General features: G+C 41.4%; 1 protein-coding gene across 1 annotated transcript in view; it reads left to right on the top strand.

Moving 5' to 3' along the window:
- LOC102462787 (chloride channel protein C-like) overlaps positions 1 to 23,322 on the top strand; it is a 103,906-nt gene that overhangs the window by 23,493 nt on the left and 57,091 nt on the right. The window contains exons 7-11 of the mRNA XM_089776262.1: positions 758 to 952; positions 3,957 to 4,054; positions 8,601 to 8,701; positions 9,218 to 9,389; positions 12,287 to 12,458. Of these exons, the coding sequence (XP_089632388.1) occupies positions 758 to 952; positions 3,957 to 4,054; positions 8,601 to 8,701; positions 9,218 to 9,389; positions 12,287 to 12,458 (738 nt within the window). The remainder of the gene's footprint in view (positions 1 to 757; positions 953 to 3,956; positions 4,055 to 8,600; positions 8,702 to 9,217; positions 9,390 to 12,286; positions 12,459 to 23,322) is intronic.

Genomic DNA, 23,322 nt, shown 5'->3' with positions numbered 1-23,322 from the left:
GCATCTACATAGCTTAATAGCCCAGTACTGATTCTTAATGATCCTTCTCATGTTTGTGAGGAGGTTACTGATCTAGTTGTGTTGCCTTCCTCCTGGTTTGCTACCAAATCCTGCAGTAAATCAACATATGCATACAGGCAACATTTCAATGGAAGTATACTAGAACTGGTAACAGATTAACCCTACCTCCTTCCATGTTACCTGCAGCTTATTCAGTGATTTTAAAACAGGGTAGTCACAGATTGAAGCTTTTTATTTGTTTATGAATGGATGAGGTGGTATAATGTACAGGGAGTGAAATCCTGTCCCCACTGAAGTCAAGGTATATTTCTGCACTTGGAAGTTCTGAGCTCTTCAATAACAGCAGATGCATCACAGAGATTTCTGCCTGATGAACTCCTCCTACTCAGGGAAAGAAGGTTCAAAAGGAGCTGCAGTACTAAACCTTCAGCCTGATTTGATAAAGTCCTTTCCAGTCTTTTTAAAAATCAAAACAACTGGCTGGTGAAGCTATGTGACTGTACTTTATGATTCTGATCCTGCAAGTTCTGAAGAAAAGGCTCTTGGCTTCTGATGGGAACAGCCCTAAATTTGATAACTGTGCTTCTGAAGCTGCAAGATCTGTTTCTTATAAAGTACATTTTGCTTATTTGCTGCATTGTTATATAAAGTTTCACTTAGAGTAGCTGCTGTATTTCAAATCATTGGCAGAATTCTCAGAACATACTGTCTTTCTTTTTCTTCTTCTTCAATTCAGGTTAAGAACTTGCTGGATATGAGTGTCTTGGCCTTCGTTCCGACCATTTTCCTTGGGATACTTGGAGGCCTTTTTGGAGCTCTATTTGTTTCCCTAAATATAAAGATTAATAAACTACGCAAGCGTTTCTTTAACTCAATTCAAAAAACATTCTTCAGAAAAACAAGCAAACTCTTGGAATCTGTGCTGGTTCTTGTAAGTAAATAATATGTGTTCCTCAAGTTAAAGACTGAAGGCATGTTTACAATGGTTCAGGTAAGAGTGAAAGTCAGTCATAAGGTGGCTGGATGGAACAGAAGGCAGGAAAAAGTGACTTGCTAGCACACAATTTAGCACAATTTATGTGCAATGGGCAGTGGGAACCCAAAATGTGGTACAGGGACTTTCAGCCTGTGTGCACATGGGTAGGAATGTACCCTGTTTATTGTTGTTGTTCGTTATTTATGATTTTTACAGTACTTACCATGTTACTTTTTGTGCTGCCCCCAGCAACTCCTTCATTCTTAATCTTCAGACCTTCAAATAGGGGCAGTTATCTTGATTAAGTGCCCATATTTCCTTCTCTTTAATTCACCTTTCCCTGAAAAAAGTGGATTTGACCCACAAAAGCTCATGATTCTGTATATTTTTGTTAGCCTCTAAGGTGCCAAAGGACAACTCGTTTTTAAAATATGGATAGCGTTTGCCAAGAGCCTAGGAAACATGTCTTTCCTTTTCTTTATACTTTTATCATGATGACTAAGTGTTAAGTTCCAAAAGCTCAGAATTTCGCTAGGTAGGGTGAACAACTCCATGACACATTTTTTAAAATTATCAAAACTTTTAAGAGTTACTCAAGAGGTTTTTTCCAGCTCGACTTAGCAGTGAAAACCAGCCACAACTGGAATCCTGTAGCCAATCGCCTGTCTCACACCCACCTACACATTGAGGGCATTGGATGAAGTTTGAGCTGGATTTGAACCATCCTGATTTTGATTTTGCAAATACAGTTCAGTCCATCTCTGTTTTAGAAGAGCTGTGTCTATAAGCTTGTGATGTTTGAGATATAGAGACATGAAGATGTGAGACACAGCTGTATGACAAGCTGCTATAATTGCAGATACAGTTGTATCTTAGCTCTTAGGTTTCCATAAATGTACTACCTAATGTGTTTTAATAACTGTAGACTCGTTAGGGTTAGCAGGGACTGCAAGGGTAATCTAATCTAACCTCCTACAAAAATGCAGGATTTGTGGTGTCTAAACCATCCAAGACAGATAGCTTTCCAGCCTCTTTTTGAAAAACTACAGCAAAGGAGCTTCCTCAACCTCGTGAAGTGGTTTGTTCCATTACAGTTATTTACAGTTTATTACAGTTAGTAAATTTTTCCTGAGTTTTAATCTAACTCTACTATGCTGCAGTTTGAAGCGAACCCATTGTCTCTTGTCCTGCCCTTTATCGCAAGAAAGAACTTGTTTCCATCTTTCTTTATGTCGGTATGTTAAGTATTTGATGATGGCCATCATGTTGCTTTTCAGTCTCTTTCCCCCCAAACTGAATATACTCAGTTCCTTCATCCTTTACTCATATGGCTTGCATTTCATCCCTTTGATTATCCTTCTTGCTCACCTCTGGATCCTTTCCAGTTTCTTCATCAGTGTTCCTTCTAAGCTGTGAAGCAGCACAGCTCCACAGGTGATTAATCAGCCCCACCCAGTCAGAGACACAGGTCTCCGTGCAGGGATGTGGCTGACTGACTGGGCAAGGCTGACTAATCCCCTGTGAAGCTGTGCTGCCATGCAGCTTAGAGGGAACACTGCTTTTCACATCCTTTCTATACATTGGTGACCAGAATTGGACACAGTTCTCCAACAGAGCATAGCTAGTGCCAAGGGCACTTTATAATGATGCAAGGTGTTTCAGTAGGTTTTTTTTGTAGACACCTGCCTTGCTGTAGGGAAGATCGATTAAAAAATCTTCTCTCTTTCGTTAGAGTAACTTTACCTTCATTTGGCTAGAATTATAGATGGATCTAAACCATCATTCAAGGTCCAGTCAGCTCTGAGGTTTAGAATCAAGATCTCAGCAATTGGCCTAATCAAGTCTGTAGCTGGAATATAGTCAGACAGTCAGGTGCTTGGTCCAGATGTGAGTGCAGGGGACTGGACTTGATGACCTCTCTCAGTCCTTTCCTGTTCTGATTCCATGATTTAGACATGGTGGGTGCTTATAAACAAGGACAAAACAACCAGGGCAGGAAATACTCATTTGTTTTGTTTTTAATATCCTCTTCCAAATGGTTCAATAGGACTAACAGAAGGAACACTGATGCTGAGGCCTTTCCTTTATGAAGGATTACAGTGTGGCTAAACTTAAATCTCTACTTGTCTCAAGACAACATTTTATCTAATTTATTTCAGGCATTTGTAAGGTGCCCATTACTGATATCTAACAGCTTTCTGTCATTCAGGAGCAGGACAATATTTCATTCAAATCTTTCAGAAGTGTCTTTTAAGTGTATTGGTAGGAATGGAGTTCCAAGGCAGAAATAAGTACCTATGTACTATGGTGATGAGTACTGTAAGCCTCTCTGTAAATAAGTAATAGTTAAATAGAATTAGATAGACCTTACAGAGTTTTAGTGGGGTAGGGTTGGGGCTTTTTAGAGCACAAATGCTCCAAAGTGTGCTAGATTCTTCCCAAAAGGTACATAGAACACAGTTTACATCATGTCAGTTTTCAGTCTAAGACCTCTGTCTTGCGAGAGCTCCATCTGTGGGTATAACCCACCAGTGTTTGTGACTTTTACAGGCCCCTCTCCATGCTGATTTACAGATTATATGAGTTGATACAATCCCCAGCTACAAAACCTTGGTTCTTTAACTCAAGCTGTAGCAGCTCAGCTCATGTTTTCAGCTCTGGAGATCCCCAGACCAATCCACGCTGTGTGTTGCTGAAGGGGTGAGTGTCACAGGTGGACTCCCATTGACTTCATTGGGTCTTGGTGGGGACACAACAGTCTGACTGTGTGTAGGATGTTTCAGGATTGAGATTTAAATGACTGTAGTCAAATAAACGTGGTCTCTCAAGGTATGTTGGGCACATTTCACAGAACAACTTTCTTGTGATAGGCGCTAGTGATTCTAGATCCTTCACGTTTTCTTATATTGTGTTTCTACCTCAGATGCTAATGTTTTCAATGTTTTTTTTACGCCTGCAGGTGTGTACTGTCACTGTTACAGTCTATGTGCCCTATTTCTTTCCTTGCACTCCAGTCATGAGTCTGAGAACTTCGCAGCTAAAAAATAGTTCAGAAACGTAAGTGGTGAACATCTTTGTGTGAATGCTAATTATTACCATACTGTTTCCATTAGTCTCTATGAGCATCCAGGGACAAAAATTCATATAGATACCTCAGAATTCGGTGTTCAAAATGGAGAATTGTATCTGTGCATGTGAACTTTTCCAATAGGTGGCACATTTCCCATAGGTGGGCGTGCAAGAATCAGTGTACATTTAAAGCCAAATACTAAAATGAATGAATATATTTGAATCTACAAGTGTATTTTCAGTGTAGGGTCATAATTTTGCTATAAAGTTTATAGATGATAAATATCTATTTGAGAGGAACTCAGAATTAAAGAAAAACTCATTTGCTCTCAGTTTCTAACAAATCCATTTACTGAGCGGCATAGTTGATGTGAACATATATATAATATTTTTTTGTTGTCTATTAAACTTCTCTTGCATTGCTTTGTCACAAATTTTAAAAAGCAACCAGAAAAGCCCACCATTAACCACGACAAAATACATAACACAAAAGAGAACAAAGAAGTTAGTCGGAAACAAGAAACTGTATAAATCAAAGTATTACAAGGTAACAGATACCTAGCAGCCCTGATTAAGGAAGAAATGCCTGGGGACCAACTCAGCCTAAGGTAGAGGGCTACAGAGAAGACCTTACTTTAAGAGCTTTTCTGGAGTTTAAAGGAATGGAGGGCCCATCACTGGAATGGGATGAATTTTACTCATCCATGTCTGATCCACTGAGAGAGGAAAAAGTAATTGGATTACTGTGGGTGTGGTGGTAGCAGCCAGAGTACCCAGTCAGGACTAGGTCCATGCTGTCATATGAAAAGTCCAAATGTAGAGGAGCATGTGGGTCCTGCCTCAAGTAACTTACATCTTAAGGGCCTGATTCAAATTGTATGGAAAGATCCCACAGACTGTGGAAGGCTTTAGATTAGGCTATAGTGGACTGAACCTTCAACTTGTTCCAAGCAAGCAAGCTCTGCACCTGTATGACTCTCAGATGACTTAGGTAGGCCTTTGCATGGTAGCAGGGAATATCAGCAAGGAACAAGTTGCAGGTAGGGGCCTAAGGTGACAAGTGTCATGTAGAAGGTGTGTGAGAGTGATGCAATGAAATATATGTCAATTTCATAGGTTTGTTATCTAGATGATGAACCTCAGATTTGATTTTGATCTCGAAGCCAACTATATATCTCTTTCTAGCTAGAATATGTGAATGTTCATGATCTTTTACCAATATTCAAGAGTGAATATGGTACAGTCATGCTGTAGAAAAGGATGGCAACACATTATACTATATTGCATTAATTTTATATGAAGGTTTATTTGCTGCTCAGGATGATGGACTTTGAGTGTCTTACAATCAAATAAAAATGCAGAAATATATTATTTTGTATATCTCTAGTTTTATATACCCCCACTCCTGAGCCCTATGCCACCTGCAGTTGGGGGCTGAGTCCTCCCGAACTCTGCACTGCCCACCGCAGAGTCTACCTCCCTCCAGCCCTGTGCCACTCACAGCTGGGGCTGAGCTAAAAAAGGACTCTTTTGAATAGGACACAAATAAATTGATTATATAGAAAAATTTAAGTTTAGTTTTCACGATAGAATTTGCACTCAATACTTCACTGAAGTTTTTTTTTTTACTGTGTGCTCTGTAATAAAACATAAATATAAAGTGAGCACTATACACTTTGTATTCTGTGTTGTAATTGAAATCAATATATTAGAACATGTAGAAAACATCAAAAAATATTTAAATAGATAGTATTCTTATTATTGTTTTACAGTGTGATTAATCGTGCGATTAATCACAATTAATTTTTTAATCGCTTGACAGCCCTAAAACTAACTAACCAACCAAAACCATTAAAACAGCACCAAAAAAATGGGTGAAATTGAAACTGCAAATTCTGAACTATGAGATTTGAATTGAAAAAGTCAACAAAATTCAGGTTCAGTCAAACAAAATATTTCATTTCTATGCATTTTTTTTTAAAAAAGAACTAAATTCACAAAATGGCCAGGAGGGCCATACTCACCCAAAATGCAGGAAAGTCCGGTTCAGTTGCCCCCAAGCCTACTTTGGAGAAGAGATTTGAACATGGGTTTTTCATAATGTAAGTGAATGTACTAGTCTCTGGGCTACAGGATAGTCTAGGATTGATTATAGTCAATGGGTATGTCTAGACTACATGCCTCTGCCGGCAGAGGCATGTAGTCTAGACATACTCAATCTCTCCTTGTGAAGCTATTTCATCGGGTATAAATAATTAATGCCATTAGAGCAAGGACTTGAATTTGAGTCTTGTATAGGGGTGAGCAATAAAAAAACGGCAGCCCACAGGGTTAATCCCTGGTGGGCCACTGCCGATATGTTTACCTGTGCCTCTGCAGGTATCAGAGGATTGCAGCTCTGCCAATGCAAACAGTAGGAAGCTCCACAGATTAGGACGCTGCTTCCCGTTGCTTGGATTGGCCATGAATTCGCAGCCAATGAGAACTGTGAACCTCCAATACCTGCAGAGATGCAGGTAAATGTGGAGGTGGGGGCTTGTCAGAGACTAACTCTGTGGACTGGGTCTTGCCTGCAGGCCAGAATTTGCCCATCCTTGGTCTTATGCCATAATGATTCTCTCTTTTTGGCCCAATTGCTGTTCAAATATTTTATATAAAATGGATCACCTCCAGCAGGATGGATTGAGACAAACCCACCTCAGACCATCCTATTGCCCAGGAGTTAAGGCACTCTTTCAACATGGGATTGTTCAAGGGAGAGACAAGAAGTTGCTAATGAGTTTATAGACCAATTATACACTTTCTGAACCAAAATGGGGTCAAGAAGGTTGTTTTTCTTTAGCCATTGTGTGTGTCTTTAAAAAAATGGAAATTCATCTCTTTTGTGTGGGTGAGACTGATATAAGAAGACAAATTAAAAATTGGGCTGAATCATGTGTTGCTTTGGTTGCCAGTGTGGAATATGGAAGAAATTTTCTTGTTCTGGATATGGACTAGAATCTTGATGTGTTTTCACTTTCTTCTGCAATTCTGAGCAGGGATCAGGTAGGAGAGTCACTACCAAATTCCTGCTGTGGGCGGGACAAATGAGGCCCATATTGTTTGATGCAATGGCCAAAAGATGGTGGGTATTTTCCAAGTCTAGAGAAAAACACAGTCCCTGCCCTAACACACAAACCCCTGATCTACAACAGGGAATATGTTTGTATTAAGCTAGGCAATATCAGCTACATTAATTGCATAGCTTAAGTCATAGTATCTTAACTTGAATTTTGGCACCATCCACACTGTGGGAAGTTGAAGGGAGCACACTTTTTCCCTTTGACTTCCCTTACTCCTCATAGAAACAGGACTGCCAGCATCGACGAGAGTGCTCTCTCAGTTTGAATTAGTGTGTCTTCACTAGACCCACTAATTTGAACTCCAGAAGATCGACTGCAGCTGCTTCGACCTTATCTTTAATGTGGACATGGACAAAGAGACAGGGAGGAGTGTGATAGTGCTTTGTACAAGGAAGGCAATCAAGTTGCTGACAGGCACAACTCATTGGTTACAACTTTGGTTACAAGAAATGGAATACCTGCTACTAACACATGCACATGGCTCTACTCTCTGTCTTGTAAAAACAATCCAAACTTACGGGCCTCCAGTAGCCTAGGCAGGGGATGGCTTTGCCTTCCCAAACCACCAGGCCTGGCTGTGCCCACGCTCCACCCCAAGAACGCGTTCTAGGGTCAGAGTGTTGCTGCTCCCAGCACCTGCCCTTCCTGTGCTCCGGGGCCAGGGAAGCTGGAGCTGCACAGCCTCCTCCCTCCTTGGTGCTCTGGGGCTGGGGAGACTTGGGCCATGTGGCCTCCTTCCTCCACTGTGCTCTGGGCTGGGAAGGCTGGGCCATGTGTGCATTTGCCCCTTCACTTTCCCTCCTCATATTGGGGGTGGGGTGGGGGGTGGGCAGGGCCTCAGTGGAGCTGATCAGAAGCCTGCTCTGCTTTGCTGCCATCTCCCAAGCCAGCCTGTGCTGTGGCTGGGGTTCTTTGCCTCCCACTGCTGCCTTGAAGTGGAGCGACCAGGCTGGCCTGAGAGATGGTGGCAGAGCGGAGCAGAAGCTGCTGCATGGCTCTACTTCCCCACAGCTTCCACCATCTTGTTGATTGTGGGAAAGGGAGAAGCCAACCCCTGCTGGTGCCCCACGCCAGGTCACATCCCTTGTGGGAGGGGGCTTGAGGGAAGAGGTGTGATGGGGGTATGGGGCAGGGACTTACATGGCAGCAGCTGTGTGTGGATCAGATTGTGGAATTGCTCTGGCCACAGATGGCTCCAGGGCTGTGAGTTTGAGATCCCTGATCTAATGGAACAAGACTGCTAATAAACTAGGGCCAACTTTAATGGAGTTGTATTGGGCTACTGGAGAAGGTACAGAAGGGAATTATTTCTGGGTAATATCTCTCAGAGGTGACCAAATATATAATCTTTACAGATGTTGTGCATTATACTAATCAATTTAATATAAATTTTCCCTTTAATTTTTAAGCAGAAGCCCATTTGAAAGAGAAATTTCAGAATATAGTTGTCCACTCGGTACATCGTGGATAGGGCCAGATGGAGTCAAATATTCCAATCAAACCTTTAATGAAGGTAAGGAGAAGTCTGCTGTATGGTGGCTAAGAATAAGTTGTGTTTATATAATTTGTTCTTGGTCTCCAAATATCTTTAGTTGCAATGTAGGTGTTTTTAAAGTGGATTTCAGTTTTCCTCTCCAGAAACATGTCAGAAGAATGGAGTCTCCCATTTAAAGTGTGTGAGTTGGGAAGATGGTGAATTATAGCACTTCTGAGGTTTATATAGGAAGAAAAGAGAGTCTATCTGAGAGCCTAATAAAGGGAGAAGCCAAGAAGTTCCTTTTTCTTGGCTAAATGGCTACTGTTTCTCTTCATTTAGGTCATCTAAAACAATAATATTACAGACTGCAGACTGTAAACACAAATGGTTCTCATTTCCCTGAAGTCTTGTGTACCTAAACTAGCAATCTACTGACTTTGAACCTTATTTAATCATAATCAGGGTTGATAGATATAAGAACTGTTAGTGGGTATTTTTAAAGGATCTATTTAACTTTCTATATCCCTTCTTTTTCCTCTCTCTCCCTTGAAGCAGCTGCACTCTTGGCTGAGAATGGTAAGCGAGGAATCATGTACTTGTTCAAACGTGGGACCCATGAAGAGTTTGGATTCACTTCTCTCTTCACAGCCCTGGCATTTTATTTCCTTCTTTCCTGCTGGACTGCAGGTTCTGCTGTTGCTAGTGGCCTGGTGATACCCATGCTGTAAGTTTTGCATATGTAAATTCAGAGCATATATATATAGTGAAACTCTGTGTTGGAGAAGCAGTAATCTGATTGGAAACCAAACTGCCATTATTTTCTGTGGGTCATCTTGCTGAAACAGTGTGACTCAGGAACAGTTTCCTTAGGTAGAATGAGTAAAATAGGGGAAGGGAAATGATGCCAAAAACCTTTCTATGTAACATTGAATGGGTCATAACCCAAACCCTAAACCTGAAAACCCCTGACATTTGGAGTAACTCATGGACTCAGAGCAAGCTCTCAAGCTGGCTTCGTCTATTTTACAATAGTGTGCATTCAGACTTTGAATTTGGATCTGATGTTCATAATGGACTGAATCTAAACACTGGGCCTGAATACGTCTAAGTAATGGGGAAATTTGCATCTAAATCTTGACTTTGTGGCTCAGACCAATGTGTTCAGTGACTAGAATGCTATGCAGTAGTGCAGAATCCTTACTGTAATGGTCAGAGGATGAAGTCTGAACACTGATGTGGTCAACCTGTAAAATACAAATTGCAGATGACTGGAGAATGGATAAGCAAACCAGTATCACGTTGGAGTTGAAGATATTCCAAAGAGTGAGACAGTTTGGTCTGGCTTTCCTTTGTCCAACATTTTTTTTGTCAAAGAGTTAATATCTAAATACATTTTTATGAGAAAATAGTTGTTGAAAGCTTGGCTCATCTTTGCTTAAGAAGATATTGGGCAATCTATATGTCTAACAGCCAATTCCTGTCTTTATGATCAGGTAACCTGACATCTACCGCCTGGACGCCAAGCATCAATAAAACATATCAGTTACATAAGTAAATGAAAAAAAAACTGAGTAACAGTGAGATACAATATTCTCCAAATCCTTCCAACTTCAGGCAATACAATTTTTTTTCTGACAGGGGAATAGTGGTACAAACCCAAAACTTTATTCAAGACTTTATATCTTTGTAAACTAAATTCCTTTTACAAGAAATGAAAAACAGTGCCTTAACCCAACAATTTCACCTGCAAGGCTGCCTGTACTGCAAGGCTGTCTGTACTGAAAATTCTTGTGCTGCATTGTAGCCTCATGTTGAATGTAGAAGATAGGACTCAAGACTCCGGGATTCTATTCCTGGCTTTGTCAGTGATTCACAGTGTGACCTTTGCTAAGTAACCATTCTACATTTTAGTTTATTCATGTGTAAAGGGATATAATAATACTGTCCATGCCTACTTCACAAGGTTGTTGTGAGGTATATTTAATGTTTTAAAAACAATAAGGAGGATCTAGGCCGGAACTCTAGAAATGCAGATTGTTGTTTGGATTAGTCTGATTGGTATACCTTCAATACCTGCCATTTTAGGGGTTGCTGTCATTCAGCTGTGGTACTTCAGTGATACCATTACCTATACCATTGGGAGTGGTTCTTCCATCTGTGTAGGTACTCCAGCTCCCTGAGAAGCAGTAGTTAGGGCAATAGAAGAATTCTCCCATCAACCTACTACTAAGTCCAGGAATTAGGTCGGCTTAACTGCATTGTTCAAAAGTGTAGATTTTTTCATATCCCAGAGTGGTGGTGTTATATTAACCTAATTTCCTAATGCTGACCAGGCCTTAGTGCATGCCTTTATACCAACCACTGGAAGACATTAAATGTTCTATCATATTACACCCCTTCTCCCCTTTTTTCAGAAAAGCAGTTGAAATATTAGCCTCTTCATACAAAGTGAGGGAAACTTGTTAGATAAGTTAATTCTGCGCAAGAGAATATAGTAATAAGCATTAAATCAGTAGCATAACAAGGCCTCAGAGAAGCCTGGTACAAGAATAGTTTGGGGCTCATTCCCAATTCCAAATTTTACCTGCCCTCAAGCTTCTGCACAGCTCCAGTCCATCCCCCTCAAACTCTAGTCCTGCGTTGATTATCTCTAGCCCCCCCTCAACCCAGTCCAGCCCTTCTGATCCTCGGCTTCTTCCTAGATACTCCCAGCTTCTGCCTAGTTATGCCATATCCTCAGACTAGCCCTCTCACTCCCCAACTCCTGTCTAGCTTCCTTTCAGCCCACTTCATGACTCCTCTACAAATCCCCAGCTTACCCCAGAGGCCTCCTTTGTTCCCCTTCAGTTTTGATCCTGCCCTCCCTCCATCTGGCTCTCCCTCAACCCTGCTCTAGCCTCCTTCAGTCCAGTTCTCAGCTCCCCAGTTGGGTCCAATTACCCTGCAGACCTGTTTAATTCCTCTTCTGCCCCTGCTTCCTTTGAATTGCCCTCCTGCAGCTCCGTACCTTGGCCCCCTCTAACTCTATTCCAACTCACCTCCCTTCATCCCCCTAATTCTACTTCTGGATGCCTCAATCTCTGCTCCAGTTCCCTTTCCCCACCCTCAACAGCTCTGAACTAGCCACTCACTTCTGCTCTAACCCACTTTCCTTACACCCAACTCTGAATTAGACTCCCCCAGGTGTCCCTGCCCCCAACCATTGCCCGTTTCTCACCTCCCCCACCAATTCCCTGCCCCATTCAAAGAGGCCTAAGCTTTACCTTATGATCTGTCTCTGTGTGGTTACCATATCTCCTTTCTCTAATCCTCTCCACCCTCTTGTCCCCTGGCACTGTGATTCCCCCATGCCTTCAATGCACATCCTTTTTGACTGTTCATGCCTGGGGGCCCCATCCCCACCTCCTCCCTGCTTTGTGGGGCTAGAAGTCCTTGTTCTCTCTGGCTGCCTGTCATGTTCGGTCCCCACAACTTCAAGGACCCTGATGCTATTGGAGCAGTGCTGTGTTACAAAATTAGAACTGACAGAATGAAATGCTGAGTTAGCTAAGAAGAACAAATCCTGGAAAATAGTGTGTCTGGCAAAGGTCATGTCCTCACTTTCTTCTCCTCCTCATGTAGGTACACAGGAGCTTTATATGGCAGGATAGTTGGCCTGATTCTTGTGTCCATTTTTGGTGTTCAGACCAATGAACAAGGAGCATGGATTGACCCGGGACTCTTTGCTGCAGTTGGAGCTGCTTCTTTTTTCAGCGGTGTATCAAGACTAACCATCTCCCTCACAGTTATCATGGTAAAAATATTGAGTTCTCAGATATCTCATTAACCTGCAGGCTGGAGTGGCCTAGCTCTTCTGCTGCCACAACTAAGTGAGCCCCATCCTAGTACCCCTTAGACACAAAGTCATCAGTAGGGGGCTTGTGGGGTTAATTGTTTTATTTTTGGTATGCTTGAGGTTTTGTCCAAATATTTTCATAATAAAATATGTTTAGAATTGACACTTTAATGTAGAGAAGAGGGTCCATTTCTTGTCGCTGTAGTAACAAAGATGTCAATAATTTAGCAGAAAGGGAAGCAGAATCCAGGACCTGTTCTGATTAATTTTAAAACTTGGATTATCACACTTCAATATCTGACACCTGAAGTGAGGAGTGACTTTTTTGGGGTATCTTTGACTATGTCCTTTTGAAATTCCCTCGCAACAGGGACACACTGGGATAGTTTGCATTGGGGCAAAGTTAAAGGCTAAATAGAAAAGTAGTATAATTTGAGGGGACTTAGCTATCATGGTTTCAAGATCTATGCTAAAGGATGGAGCTGTCCTGAGAACTTGAGGGACAGATGAGACATGAGTTAACTGAAATTCATGAAATGGATGCCACAGGTTCAGATCCTGTCAGCAGACTCAAAATTTCATCCTCACAAGGTATGTCAATCATATTCCATGGATATTGATGAGCGTGTGCGTGCCCGATTGTGTAAGCACAAAATAAATTCAGATGGGAACTTAAATCAAGGTCCTCTCTGCCCTGCTTGACTTGTCTTAAAGGTCTCATGATTTTATGAACTTGTAAATGGGAATTACAGAAATGAGGTATAAATTAATAATAGAAAGTGTGAGGTCATGGATTTAGGGACTAAGAATAACTATTTTTGCTATAGGCTGGGGATGTCTTGGAATCATTGTGGATGGTTCACTAAGAACATTCACTAAATGTGGAGTGGCAGTCAAAACAAGCAAAAATACCCAACCCCCCCAAAACACAATGTTGCGACTCATTAGAAAAGGCATAGACAATAAGACATAAAATATCATATTGGCTCTATTTAAATCCATGGTACACCCACATCTTGAATACTGCATGCAGATGTTGCTCCATCTCAAAAAAGATATACTGGAATTGGAAAAGGTATAAAAAAGGGCAACAAAAGTGACTGGGGTAGAGAAAAGATTCCATATAAGGAGAGATGGAAAAGATTGGCACTTTTCACCTTGGAAAAGAGACGACTAAGAGGGAATATGATAGAAGTCTATACAATCATGACTGGTGTGGAGAAAATAAATAAGGAAGTTTAATTTATTCTTCTTTACACAAGAATTATGGTCACCAAGACTATGTCTATACTGCACTTCTCTTGCGCAAAACCCTATGTAAATGAAGCGTGGATTAGCATATTGCCATGCTTCATGTCCATAATTAATTAGGGGCCATTTTTGCGCAAGAGGCTTCTCCCCATTTTTTCAGGAAGAATGGTTCTTGTGCAAGAGGGGGGTTTTGCGCAAAAAAGGAGCCATCTACACAGCTCCTTTTTGCACAAAAGCCTCTTGCTACTTCAGTTCTAGGATGCATCAGGCAAGGTATTTATTAATTATGCAAATGAAGCAAGGCAATATGCTAATCAGCACTTCATTTGCATAGGCTTTTGCACAAGAGAGGTGCAGTACAGATGTAGTCCAGCAGTGTTCTCTCTAAACTGCTTGGCAACACAGCTTCACAGGGTGATTAATCAGCCCCACCCAGTCAGAGGCTCAGGGCTCCATGCGTGGAGCTGACTGACCAGGCAGGGCTGATTAATCACCTGTGAAGGTGTGCTGCCACCGAGCAGCTTAGAGGGAACACTGGTCACCAAGTGAAATTAATAGGCAGCAGTTTAAAATGAACAAAAAGAAGTATTTATTCACACAACACACAGTCAATCTGTAGAACTCTTTGCCAGAGAATGTTGTGAAGGCCAAGACTATAACAGGCTTAAAAAAGAACTAGATAATTTCATGGAAGAATGGCCCATCAATGGCTATTAGCCAGGATAGACAGGGATTGTGTCCCTATCCTTTGTTTTCCAGAAGCTGGGAATGGGTGACAGGGGATGGAACACTAAATCACTCTTCAGAGGCACCTGGCACTGGCCACTGTCAGAAGACAGGTCAGTAGACTAGAAGGTGCTGGGTTTTCATCTGATCATATGGACGTTCTTATCTTCTTATGATGTGTCAGTTGGAAGTTATGGGGAAGGAGAAAGACCTGGGTGTACTGGTTGATCACAGGATGAGTATGAGCCATCAGTGTCATGTGGCTGTGAAAAAGGTTACTTCAGGCAAGGTATTTCCTCTAAAGCTAGGTAAGTATTAGTATTAGTACCATAGTACAAGGCACTGGTAAAACCCCATCTGGAATACTGTGTTCAGTTTTGGTTTCCCATGTTTAAGAAAGGGTAATTCAAACTGGAACACATGAAGAGAAAGGCTACTAGGATAATTTGAGGAATGGAAAACCTATCTGATGAGAAGAGATTCAAAGAGCTTGGCTTGTTTACCCTAACCAAAAGAAGGCTGAGGGGAGATGTGATTGTTCTCTAAAAATACCTCAGTGCCATAAGTTAAAGTGCCAATTTGCACACAAGAACAAAGGGATATAAACTGGCTATCAACAGGTTTAGGCTTGAAATTAGACATAGGTTTCTATCTGCCAGAGGAGTGAAGTTCTGGAATAGCCTTCCAAGGGAGCAGATAGTAGATGGGGAGGGTTCTGAGGTCTACAGAGAATTCTTTTCCAGGTATGTGGTTTGTAGGTCTGGGTTCAAGTGATCACCATATTTGGGATTGGGAAGGAATTTTCCTTTTGGTCAGGTTGGCTAACACCCTGGGGGCTTTTGCCTTCCTCTGCAGTATGGGGCATGCTGCATGGGTCACTTGTGGGTTTAAACTAGTGTAAGTAGTGGATTCTCTTTAATTTTGATTTGATTTCAACCTACTACAAGAGTGGGTGGGTGAGGTTCTGTAGCCTACAGGGTGCAAGAGTCAGACTAGATGAGCATGATGTGGTCCCTTGTGACCTTATAGTCTATGAGGGGTGTATGCTGATGACCAAGTTACGATTTTCCCTCCCAGCACACTATTATGCCGTGGTCTGTGAGTTGATTAGTTGTCACTAAAGCTACGCTTAGAGTGGAAGTTCCATTTAGTGAAAGATTTTGAGATTTCAAAATTTGGCTTCATTGTGAATGACAACAAAAATCTAAAATTTTAAAATTCCCCATGAATGGGAAAAAAAAACAATTTCAGATCAAGCAAAATGTTTAGTTTTGATGAAAATGTTTAATTTTTTGATTTTTGAAAAATTGATCTGACATTATATATTCTTGATCCGATATTTTATATTCTTAACATAAAATGAAAAGTAATTTCAAAACGAAAAATAAAAAATGCTTAGTTCAGAAAATACTGAAATACGACATTTTAATATAGTCAGAACCCTTTCTACGAATTTTCTCCTGAAAAATATTTCTGGGGAAACCCCCAGTTTTACAAAGCATTGTGTTTTTGATGGAACTGCATATTCTGACATTTTAGAGTACAGTTGAAATTTCTCCAACCAGCTCTATTTGTCACCATTAACCCAGAGGTGGCTACGTGTCAGTAATGCTTTATGTATATGGCTCATAAAGCATTTTTTGAATCCTTCAGGATAAGAAGTGTTATGTATACATAAAATATTATTTTATTATGAAATGATGAACAGATGCTATTGTTTACTGAAGCCTCCTTCTGTATCCTGTGCCCACTTCCTTCCCTTTTAAGTGTGTATGTGCTAAAATTCTCTCCTGATGATTATCAGGTTATAGATGTTACATATTTTTTGAAGGTGGGGTACTGAAAATTCAGGATTGATTGTGTCCAGCTGTGAAATCTAGAGGAACTGGAGCAGGGAGAGTCGCTCCCTACACAGCTGCTTTAAGTTTTCTGAAAGCTACAAGATGGCACTAGTCTCATGCCTTTGCCAGGGGCGCCTGGATTTACATGCACTGACTCTATGAAAATCCAATTTAAATATCATTTGTATTCTGTCACTTGAGGATCTTGTTGCCAATCTAGCGCCTCAGTGGGAAGGCAGTTGATTGACATCTTCCTTAGTTTGGTGCCTGAAAGGCTGTGGTTCACAGCAGGGAAGTTCAAAATTATTTCTTGCCAGAACACTTACCAGTCTTGCATGATGAAACCAGAACTGTGCGTAGTGGAATTCTAATAAAGAGGCAGACACTGTAAATTTTGTTCTTTTCAGCCCCCCTTCTCTGAGTCCTGCTTTTCTGAGTGCCAACTATGAGCACACAAAATTAGCATTGAACTGCTAAGACAACAGCACAAAAAGCAGTTGAAAAGGCACCAGAAAAATGATTACAGTTGCACTGCAATGTACTCTGAAATCCCCTAGGTGTCATGTTCTAACTCCTCTGTGCCTTGTTGTTTTGCAAAGGGAGATTGTGCTTCAATTCAAGATTGTCCAAAATAAATAGCTGTATTGCTTTAGGAAATATTAATTTTTGAGAGGAGAAAAAAAGGACTTGGACATGACAATGCAAAAACATAGTTAAAAGGTTGTGCCCCCAAACCATAAAATGCACATATTTTCCTATATAGTCTGATAGGTTAAAAAAGAATTGGGAATGTTTGCTTTGGCTTTCCACATAGCCTTCCATTTGGAAACAGTTATGAATGTGGGGCTTGTAGCGAACAGGTTTGTAAAATGCTTTCTTTTCTTTTTGTGGCAGACCTCACAGGCATCTGGCCACCTCTTCTTTCTTGGCTGCCTCTTTTTACATCCCCCGTGTTGACATTTGACCCTCTTCGTCTGTTCTTTGTGGCAAATGGTAGATGTGGTGATGTTTCCTTTGGCGAGTACAAGAAGTGCAAGACCTTTGTCCCTACATCCTCCTGTTTCTGGAAGCTGCATAATTGTCCTGAGATCATTGCAAGAGGATGCTCCGGGGGCTATCAAAATAGATATTGTCTCAATAACCTTTTGTTTGTGACCAAACTTTGTCCCAGCTAGATTCTTGGAAAGCTGAATGTGACTTGCCTGGCTTCATTGATGTTAAATAAGGAGGATGGGATTACTTGTCCTGGTGTGAGATTAGAGTTCAAATCCTATACTCAGGGTGTGTCTACAGACAAAAATAACATCCTTTTAATTGTACTGGTATAATTAAAGTGCTACAGCCTCTGTTAATGTGGGTGGTTATATTGACATAGCTTTCTCCCTAAGAAAAGGGGGGAAAGTTATACTGGTATGTGGCACCATTGTGCTGATATTTAAAAGGGGGCTTGTGCTAATTTAACTATTTTGATAGAAAATCACACCTCTGCCTGAAATAATTGAATCGGTCCAAAATCGTGTATAAGTATAGGTTGAACTTTTCTAGTCCAGTGCTCTCTGGTCCAGCAATATCTATGGCTATGTCTAGACTGCAGGCTTCTTTCGAAAGAGGCTCTTTCGAAAGCATCTTTCGAAAAAGCCTCTTTCGAAAGATCGCGTCTAGACTGCAGGCGGATCTTTCGAAAGAGAAATCCGCTTTTTCGAAAGAGAGCACCCAGCGAGTCTGGATGCTCTCTTTCGAAGACGGCCTCTTTACATTGAAGAACGCCTTCTTTCGAAAGAGGAACTTTCGAAAGAAGGCGTTCTTCCTCGTGAAATGAGGTTTACCGCCATCGAAAGAAAAGCCGCGTTCTTTCGAAATAATTTCGAAAGAACGCGGCTTGAGTCTGGACGCAGGGGAAGTTTTTTCGGGAAAAGGCTACTTTTCCCGAAAAAACCCCTGAGTCTGGACACGGCCTATGTTCCGGCACGATTTTGGTTAGTGGATGTCCACTTATCAATGGTGTGGCCAAGTTTTCCATTGTCCATAAAGTTTGTTTATAGCCACAAGTTCTGGCTCTCAGTGTCCAGTGCTGTTATTTAGCTCTAATTTACTCCTAAATGTCTTCTAAGAGCCCAGTAAGCAGTGGAAGTATTGGTAATGCTGCTAGACAATACTGACCTCCTGTGGTCCAGCAAATTCTCTGGTTCAGCACTGGTCAGATCCCAAAGGTGCCGGACTAGAGAAGTTCAACCTGTTCACCACCCCTAAGAGGTCTGTGGGTTACATATACACCAGGCCCTTCTCAGTAAGGACAAGTGGATATGGGAAATGGAGTTGATGGCATTTAGATGAAACTATTACCAATGCTTCATCACTGGAGGGAAGGTCTGTTTGACAAGAGGACTTTGTAGGAAAGGTGATAAAAAGGAGAAAGTGTGGATGTCCCTGGCGCTCAAAAGATATTCCCGTTCAGGAAGAGAAGGGCAAGTATAGTTTTACATAGAGAGCAAAATTAAATGAAAAATATCCTTAGAGGACTGGACAGATCAACAGCTTACTAATAGGAAACAGAGTATTTAATCTCAGGGCACCAATCTGACTCTACTCCATATCGAGAAATATTTATGTATTTTTTTCTGTAGTTCAGAAGAACAACTGCCAGACCTCACTCAAATTTAGAATTTGAGTCACTCCACCTCCCACGTTTTCCTCCGTCTCTGCCAGCAGAGGGTATTGGCTATAATAGTGTTGCTTTGGAGTGCTAGGAGAACCCTGGTAATAAATTAAAATTGCTAACCTTCTGATGGTTGTTTAGTATACTACATGTAGTTGTTTCAGTCCATTTCCTTATGGGCATGTGTTCATATTGTGGAAACCACAAATGGTACTGCCACTTCATGCAGAGAATCCAAAGATTGCTGGGGAATGCAAACTTACCCACCATCTCAAACCCACGCGTTCCCAGATCAAGACTGAGTCACGTGGGCAGGGGGCGGGGTAGCATTGCTTGTAATCAGTCAAAGAACACGGCAAAGAACATTTTGTCCTATACTTTGGGAACAGTTAAAAACAACTAGCAGTCCTGTGGCACCTTGGAGACGAACAAATGTAATAGGTCATGAGCTTTTGTGGGTAAAACCCACTTCATCAGATGTATTGGAGTGGAAATTACAGAATCTGGGGTATATGTAACAATAAAAAGAAGTTACCTGTTAACTGCAGGACCAGTGTTAATGAAGCTAATTAGGTCGAACTATGTGTGTCTGGGAACAGGTGTACTTGGTCTGCCTTTCTTTTCATATATGCTACTTCCTATTGATGTCTGAACACGTAAATGTAGAGCTGGCACAAACTCTGAATTTTCAGTTCATGGGAAATGTGGATGTTTCAAAATTTTCCAGGAAGTGGAGATCCTCAGCATTTTTCCTTCTGAAAATTTTCCAAGTAGTCCTACCCAAATTTGGAAAGGGCACTCAAATTGTACTCTTTACATACTGTCTTTCTTTTTAAAAATAGCTTTATGTACAGATTGTCAACTTCTGATCCTGAACTCCTTCTAATACAGTGCTTTTTCAAAAACGTAACTTTTAGTCTATAGGCTATTTTAACATTACACATGTCAAATCATGGCACTTCCAATTCAGCTTTGGTTAGGTATTGCAACCCAGCAGTGAAATCTTAACTGATGGTAACTACACAGAGTCTATCCATTGCCTCCTTACTCCCTTCATGCTATGGCCATCTTGTGAAATCTAGGTCATATAGCCAATACTCTGGGAAAGGACAGATTTTAAGAGTACGTATATACAGAATCATTCGCAGCAATGTTGCAAGGCACTATAAAGTACAAGTGTATGGAGAGCTGTTTGCAACAAGCTTGTGGGTCCTTTGAGTATTTACAGCAGATTCTGGTAATGCATCAAATGCTGGCACCAACAGTACACACTGTAGCGTGGGACATCTTTGAAATACCAAAATAGTCACAAGACTGTAGCAGAGACAAAGCAAACAGCTCAGATCCAGCACAGCAGAATGGATATGGAAGATGGGCCACAGCTATTCCCATCTGAAAATATAAATATAAGGAGTTTAAATCAATGAGAATTTTGACAGGAAGCCAGTGGAAAGATTTTAAAATAGGAGTTCAGGGTTCAAAAAAGAGCTAGGTAGATTTATGGAGGTTAGGTTCATCAATGGCTATTAGGTGGGATAGGTGGGAATGGTGTCTCTAGCCTCTGCTTGTCTGGAAATGGGTGACGGGAGGGATCACCTGAGGATTACCTGTTGTGTTCCCTCTCGCTGGGCATCTGGTATTGGCCACTGTTGGCAGGATACTAGGCTGGATGGACCATTGGTCTGACCCAGTATGACCATTTTTATGTTCTTATGAGTCATGTGCTCAGACAATCAAATGCTTATTAGGGGGTAAGTACCTAGGTTTTGAATGAGCTGCATCTTGTGGTAAATAAGAGTTGGCTCTCCTGCAAACAAGAAAGACTTGCAGTAATCTAGCTTTGAAAATACTACAGACGCTGATCACAAATTCTGAATCCTCTTTTGCTGAGTGAAGCTGTCAGTCTGGCAGTATATTACAGACAGTGACATGAGGCAATATGATAAAAATAGAATCTAATAGTCAATTATAGGGTCTTTGATTGCCTACGCCATCTGTAAAAAGACTGATTTGGGTAGGGGTGGGAAAATACTGGCCTGCAAGCCAGATCCGGTTCACCAGGGTTAGCTCCTGGCAGTTCCCCACTGCTATCTTGACCTGCAGGTACCAGCGATCGCAGCTTCTGTTAGCTGCGGATCGCTGTTTCCAGCCAACAAGAGCTGCGGAAAGTGATGTCCCAATCCGTGCCATTTCCCACCGCTCCTGTTGGCTGGGAATGGTGATCCATGGCTAATGGAAGCTGCAATTGTTGATACCTGCGGCCATGCAAGTAAATATAGTGGCAGTAGCCCACCAGGGGCTAACCCTGGGGAACTGCTGCCATATTATTGCCCACCCCTGGTCTTGGGGAAAAATTAGTATCATTTGGAGGCAAATCAATTCTGTGCAATATGGGCAGGGTGACAACAATGGACCCCAGTTCGCCTGTTTAACAGGTGAAAATTTAGCAAGAGAAAATTGCTAGTTTGTGCAATAAAATCATGGAACTTATTGCCCTCAGATGAAGCTTGGACTATAAGCATCAGAGTGTACTTTCTAGCTTGATGAGATTCAAGAAAAAATGTCACTTAGATGTGCCTTGTATCAGGCTGTGAGTAGCTGGATTGTGTATTCTCCACTTCAGCCACCTCCTTCTTGGGGATACTAAGAGCCACAAATTAGATTGCCAGCAGCTGTGGTTTGTTCTTGAGTGCCCCAGTTTTACTTTGTGGCTTTTCTGTGAATTTTCTCTCCCTGCTTGTGTGTCACTAATTCTGTGCTCTTTCAGAAGGATTTTGTTCCATATCATTCCTTTCATCCATTACTGTGTTGATTTTGTGTCAAGTTCTTGAAATGCCCAGTCATCCATATAATTTGTTTAAAACTCATAAATATTCTGCCCTTTGATGAGAAGGAGCAGTAAACAAGCAACTTTGTTTTCCTGGGGAGTTCAGTGTCCCTATGAGAACTCAAATGGTTCCTCCATAATGTCAGTTGCTCCAGCTGTTACACTCTGTCTACTGTGTTGTTTTATACTGTGCTAATAATCATAGTAAATCTGCTTCTTTAATATGTTATTTCACTCCTCCTCTTTGAGACACTAATTTTTAGGCAGCATCTTGTTGGCAGAGAGTAGAGCAAATACATATGTAGCAGAACACATACAGCAAAGAGGATCTATATATTTAGTCTCATATTTTTCTGCCTAGATATTCGGCCATATTTCTCATCATGAGGAGGGTGGGATCTATACAGAGGGTTGCCTGTTACTGAAGAGGGTGTGAGCAGTGTGGAAATGTGTGTGGTCTGCTTATGTGGGGGAGAGATTCATTCATCTGCTCCTCCTTCCAAACTACCTGTTCCCCTGGCTCCAGCGATTAATGATAAGGGTGAGATAGTAGTAATTAATCCTAGTCTTCCCATGCTCTCCTTTTTAATCAAGCTATATTTTCACTTTAAAACATTCACTAATTCCCCACTGCAGGTGTCCTTAGCACCACAGTTTTCTTTATTTTGAATTCCTCTTTGTTAGCTATATTCTCAAGTGCCCCCAAATTGAATTAGTCCAGAGTTCAGGTTGCCCACTGATGCCTCAGACTCTTTCAGAGGGTGGGGAGCAGCTGACTTTGAACTTTTGAGGATCAGGCAGTAAGGGGTATAGACCTCAGAGGTGGAGTGATGAGGTATAACCCTCGGAATGGTAGAAAATATAGAGTTGGCTTCCTGTCCACCTTCACAGTGCACCTTAGCTTTCCCTCTGAGAGCTAGCAATAGCCAGTGAAAACAGTTAACGAGGGTGGTGCAAAGATTAAGAAACTATCAAGGTGGGTACAGAGTCTCCATCTCTTCAAATCTTCAGATCCAAATGGATGCCTTTCTGGGAGATACCCATTAGTCAAACATAAGTTATTAGAAAAAACTTAAACAATGAATAGTCTAGCACCACCTTAAAGACTAACAAAACATGTAGAAGATATCATGAACTTTTGTGGGCACAACCCACTTGCTCATGATACCATCTACATGTTTTGTTAGTCTTTAAGCTACTCCTAGATTATTTGTTGTTTTTGAAGTTTTTTTCCAGTTATAGACTAAATCAGTTACCCCTCTGAAGCTGTGCCTAGACTACAAACCGCAATTTGCTTATCTTTTTCCGCTTTTCTTCTGAAAGAGGCTTTTTTGACACTTGGCCCATGTACACTGGGACAGATGTTGGGGAAAAAAGCCTCTTTCAGAACATTCCTTCTTCCTTGTAGAATGAGGTGTTTTACAGGGATGCTGAAAAAAGGCGTCTGCTTTTCCGAATTTTTTTCTGAAAAGCAGATGTGTTCTTTGGATGCGGCAGAGCTTTTCTGGGATACCCCTGGTA

The sequence above is a fragment of the Pelodiscus sinensis genome, chromosome 2 (assembly GCF_052426305.1).
Source record: "Pelodiscus sinensis isolate ZL-2025 chromosome 2, ASM5242630v1, whole genome shotgun sequence".
NCBI lineage: Eukaryota > Metazoa > Chordata > Testudines > Trionychidae > Pelodiscus > Pelodiscus sinensis.
The sequence above is the reverse complement of the archived record's forward strand: the minus strand, read 5'-3'. Positions and strand labels throughout refer to the sequence as shown.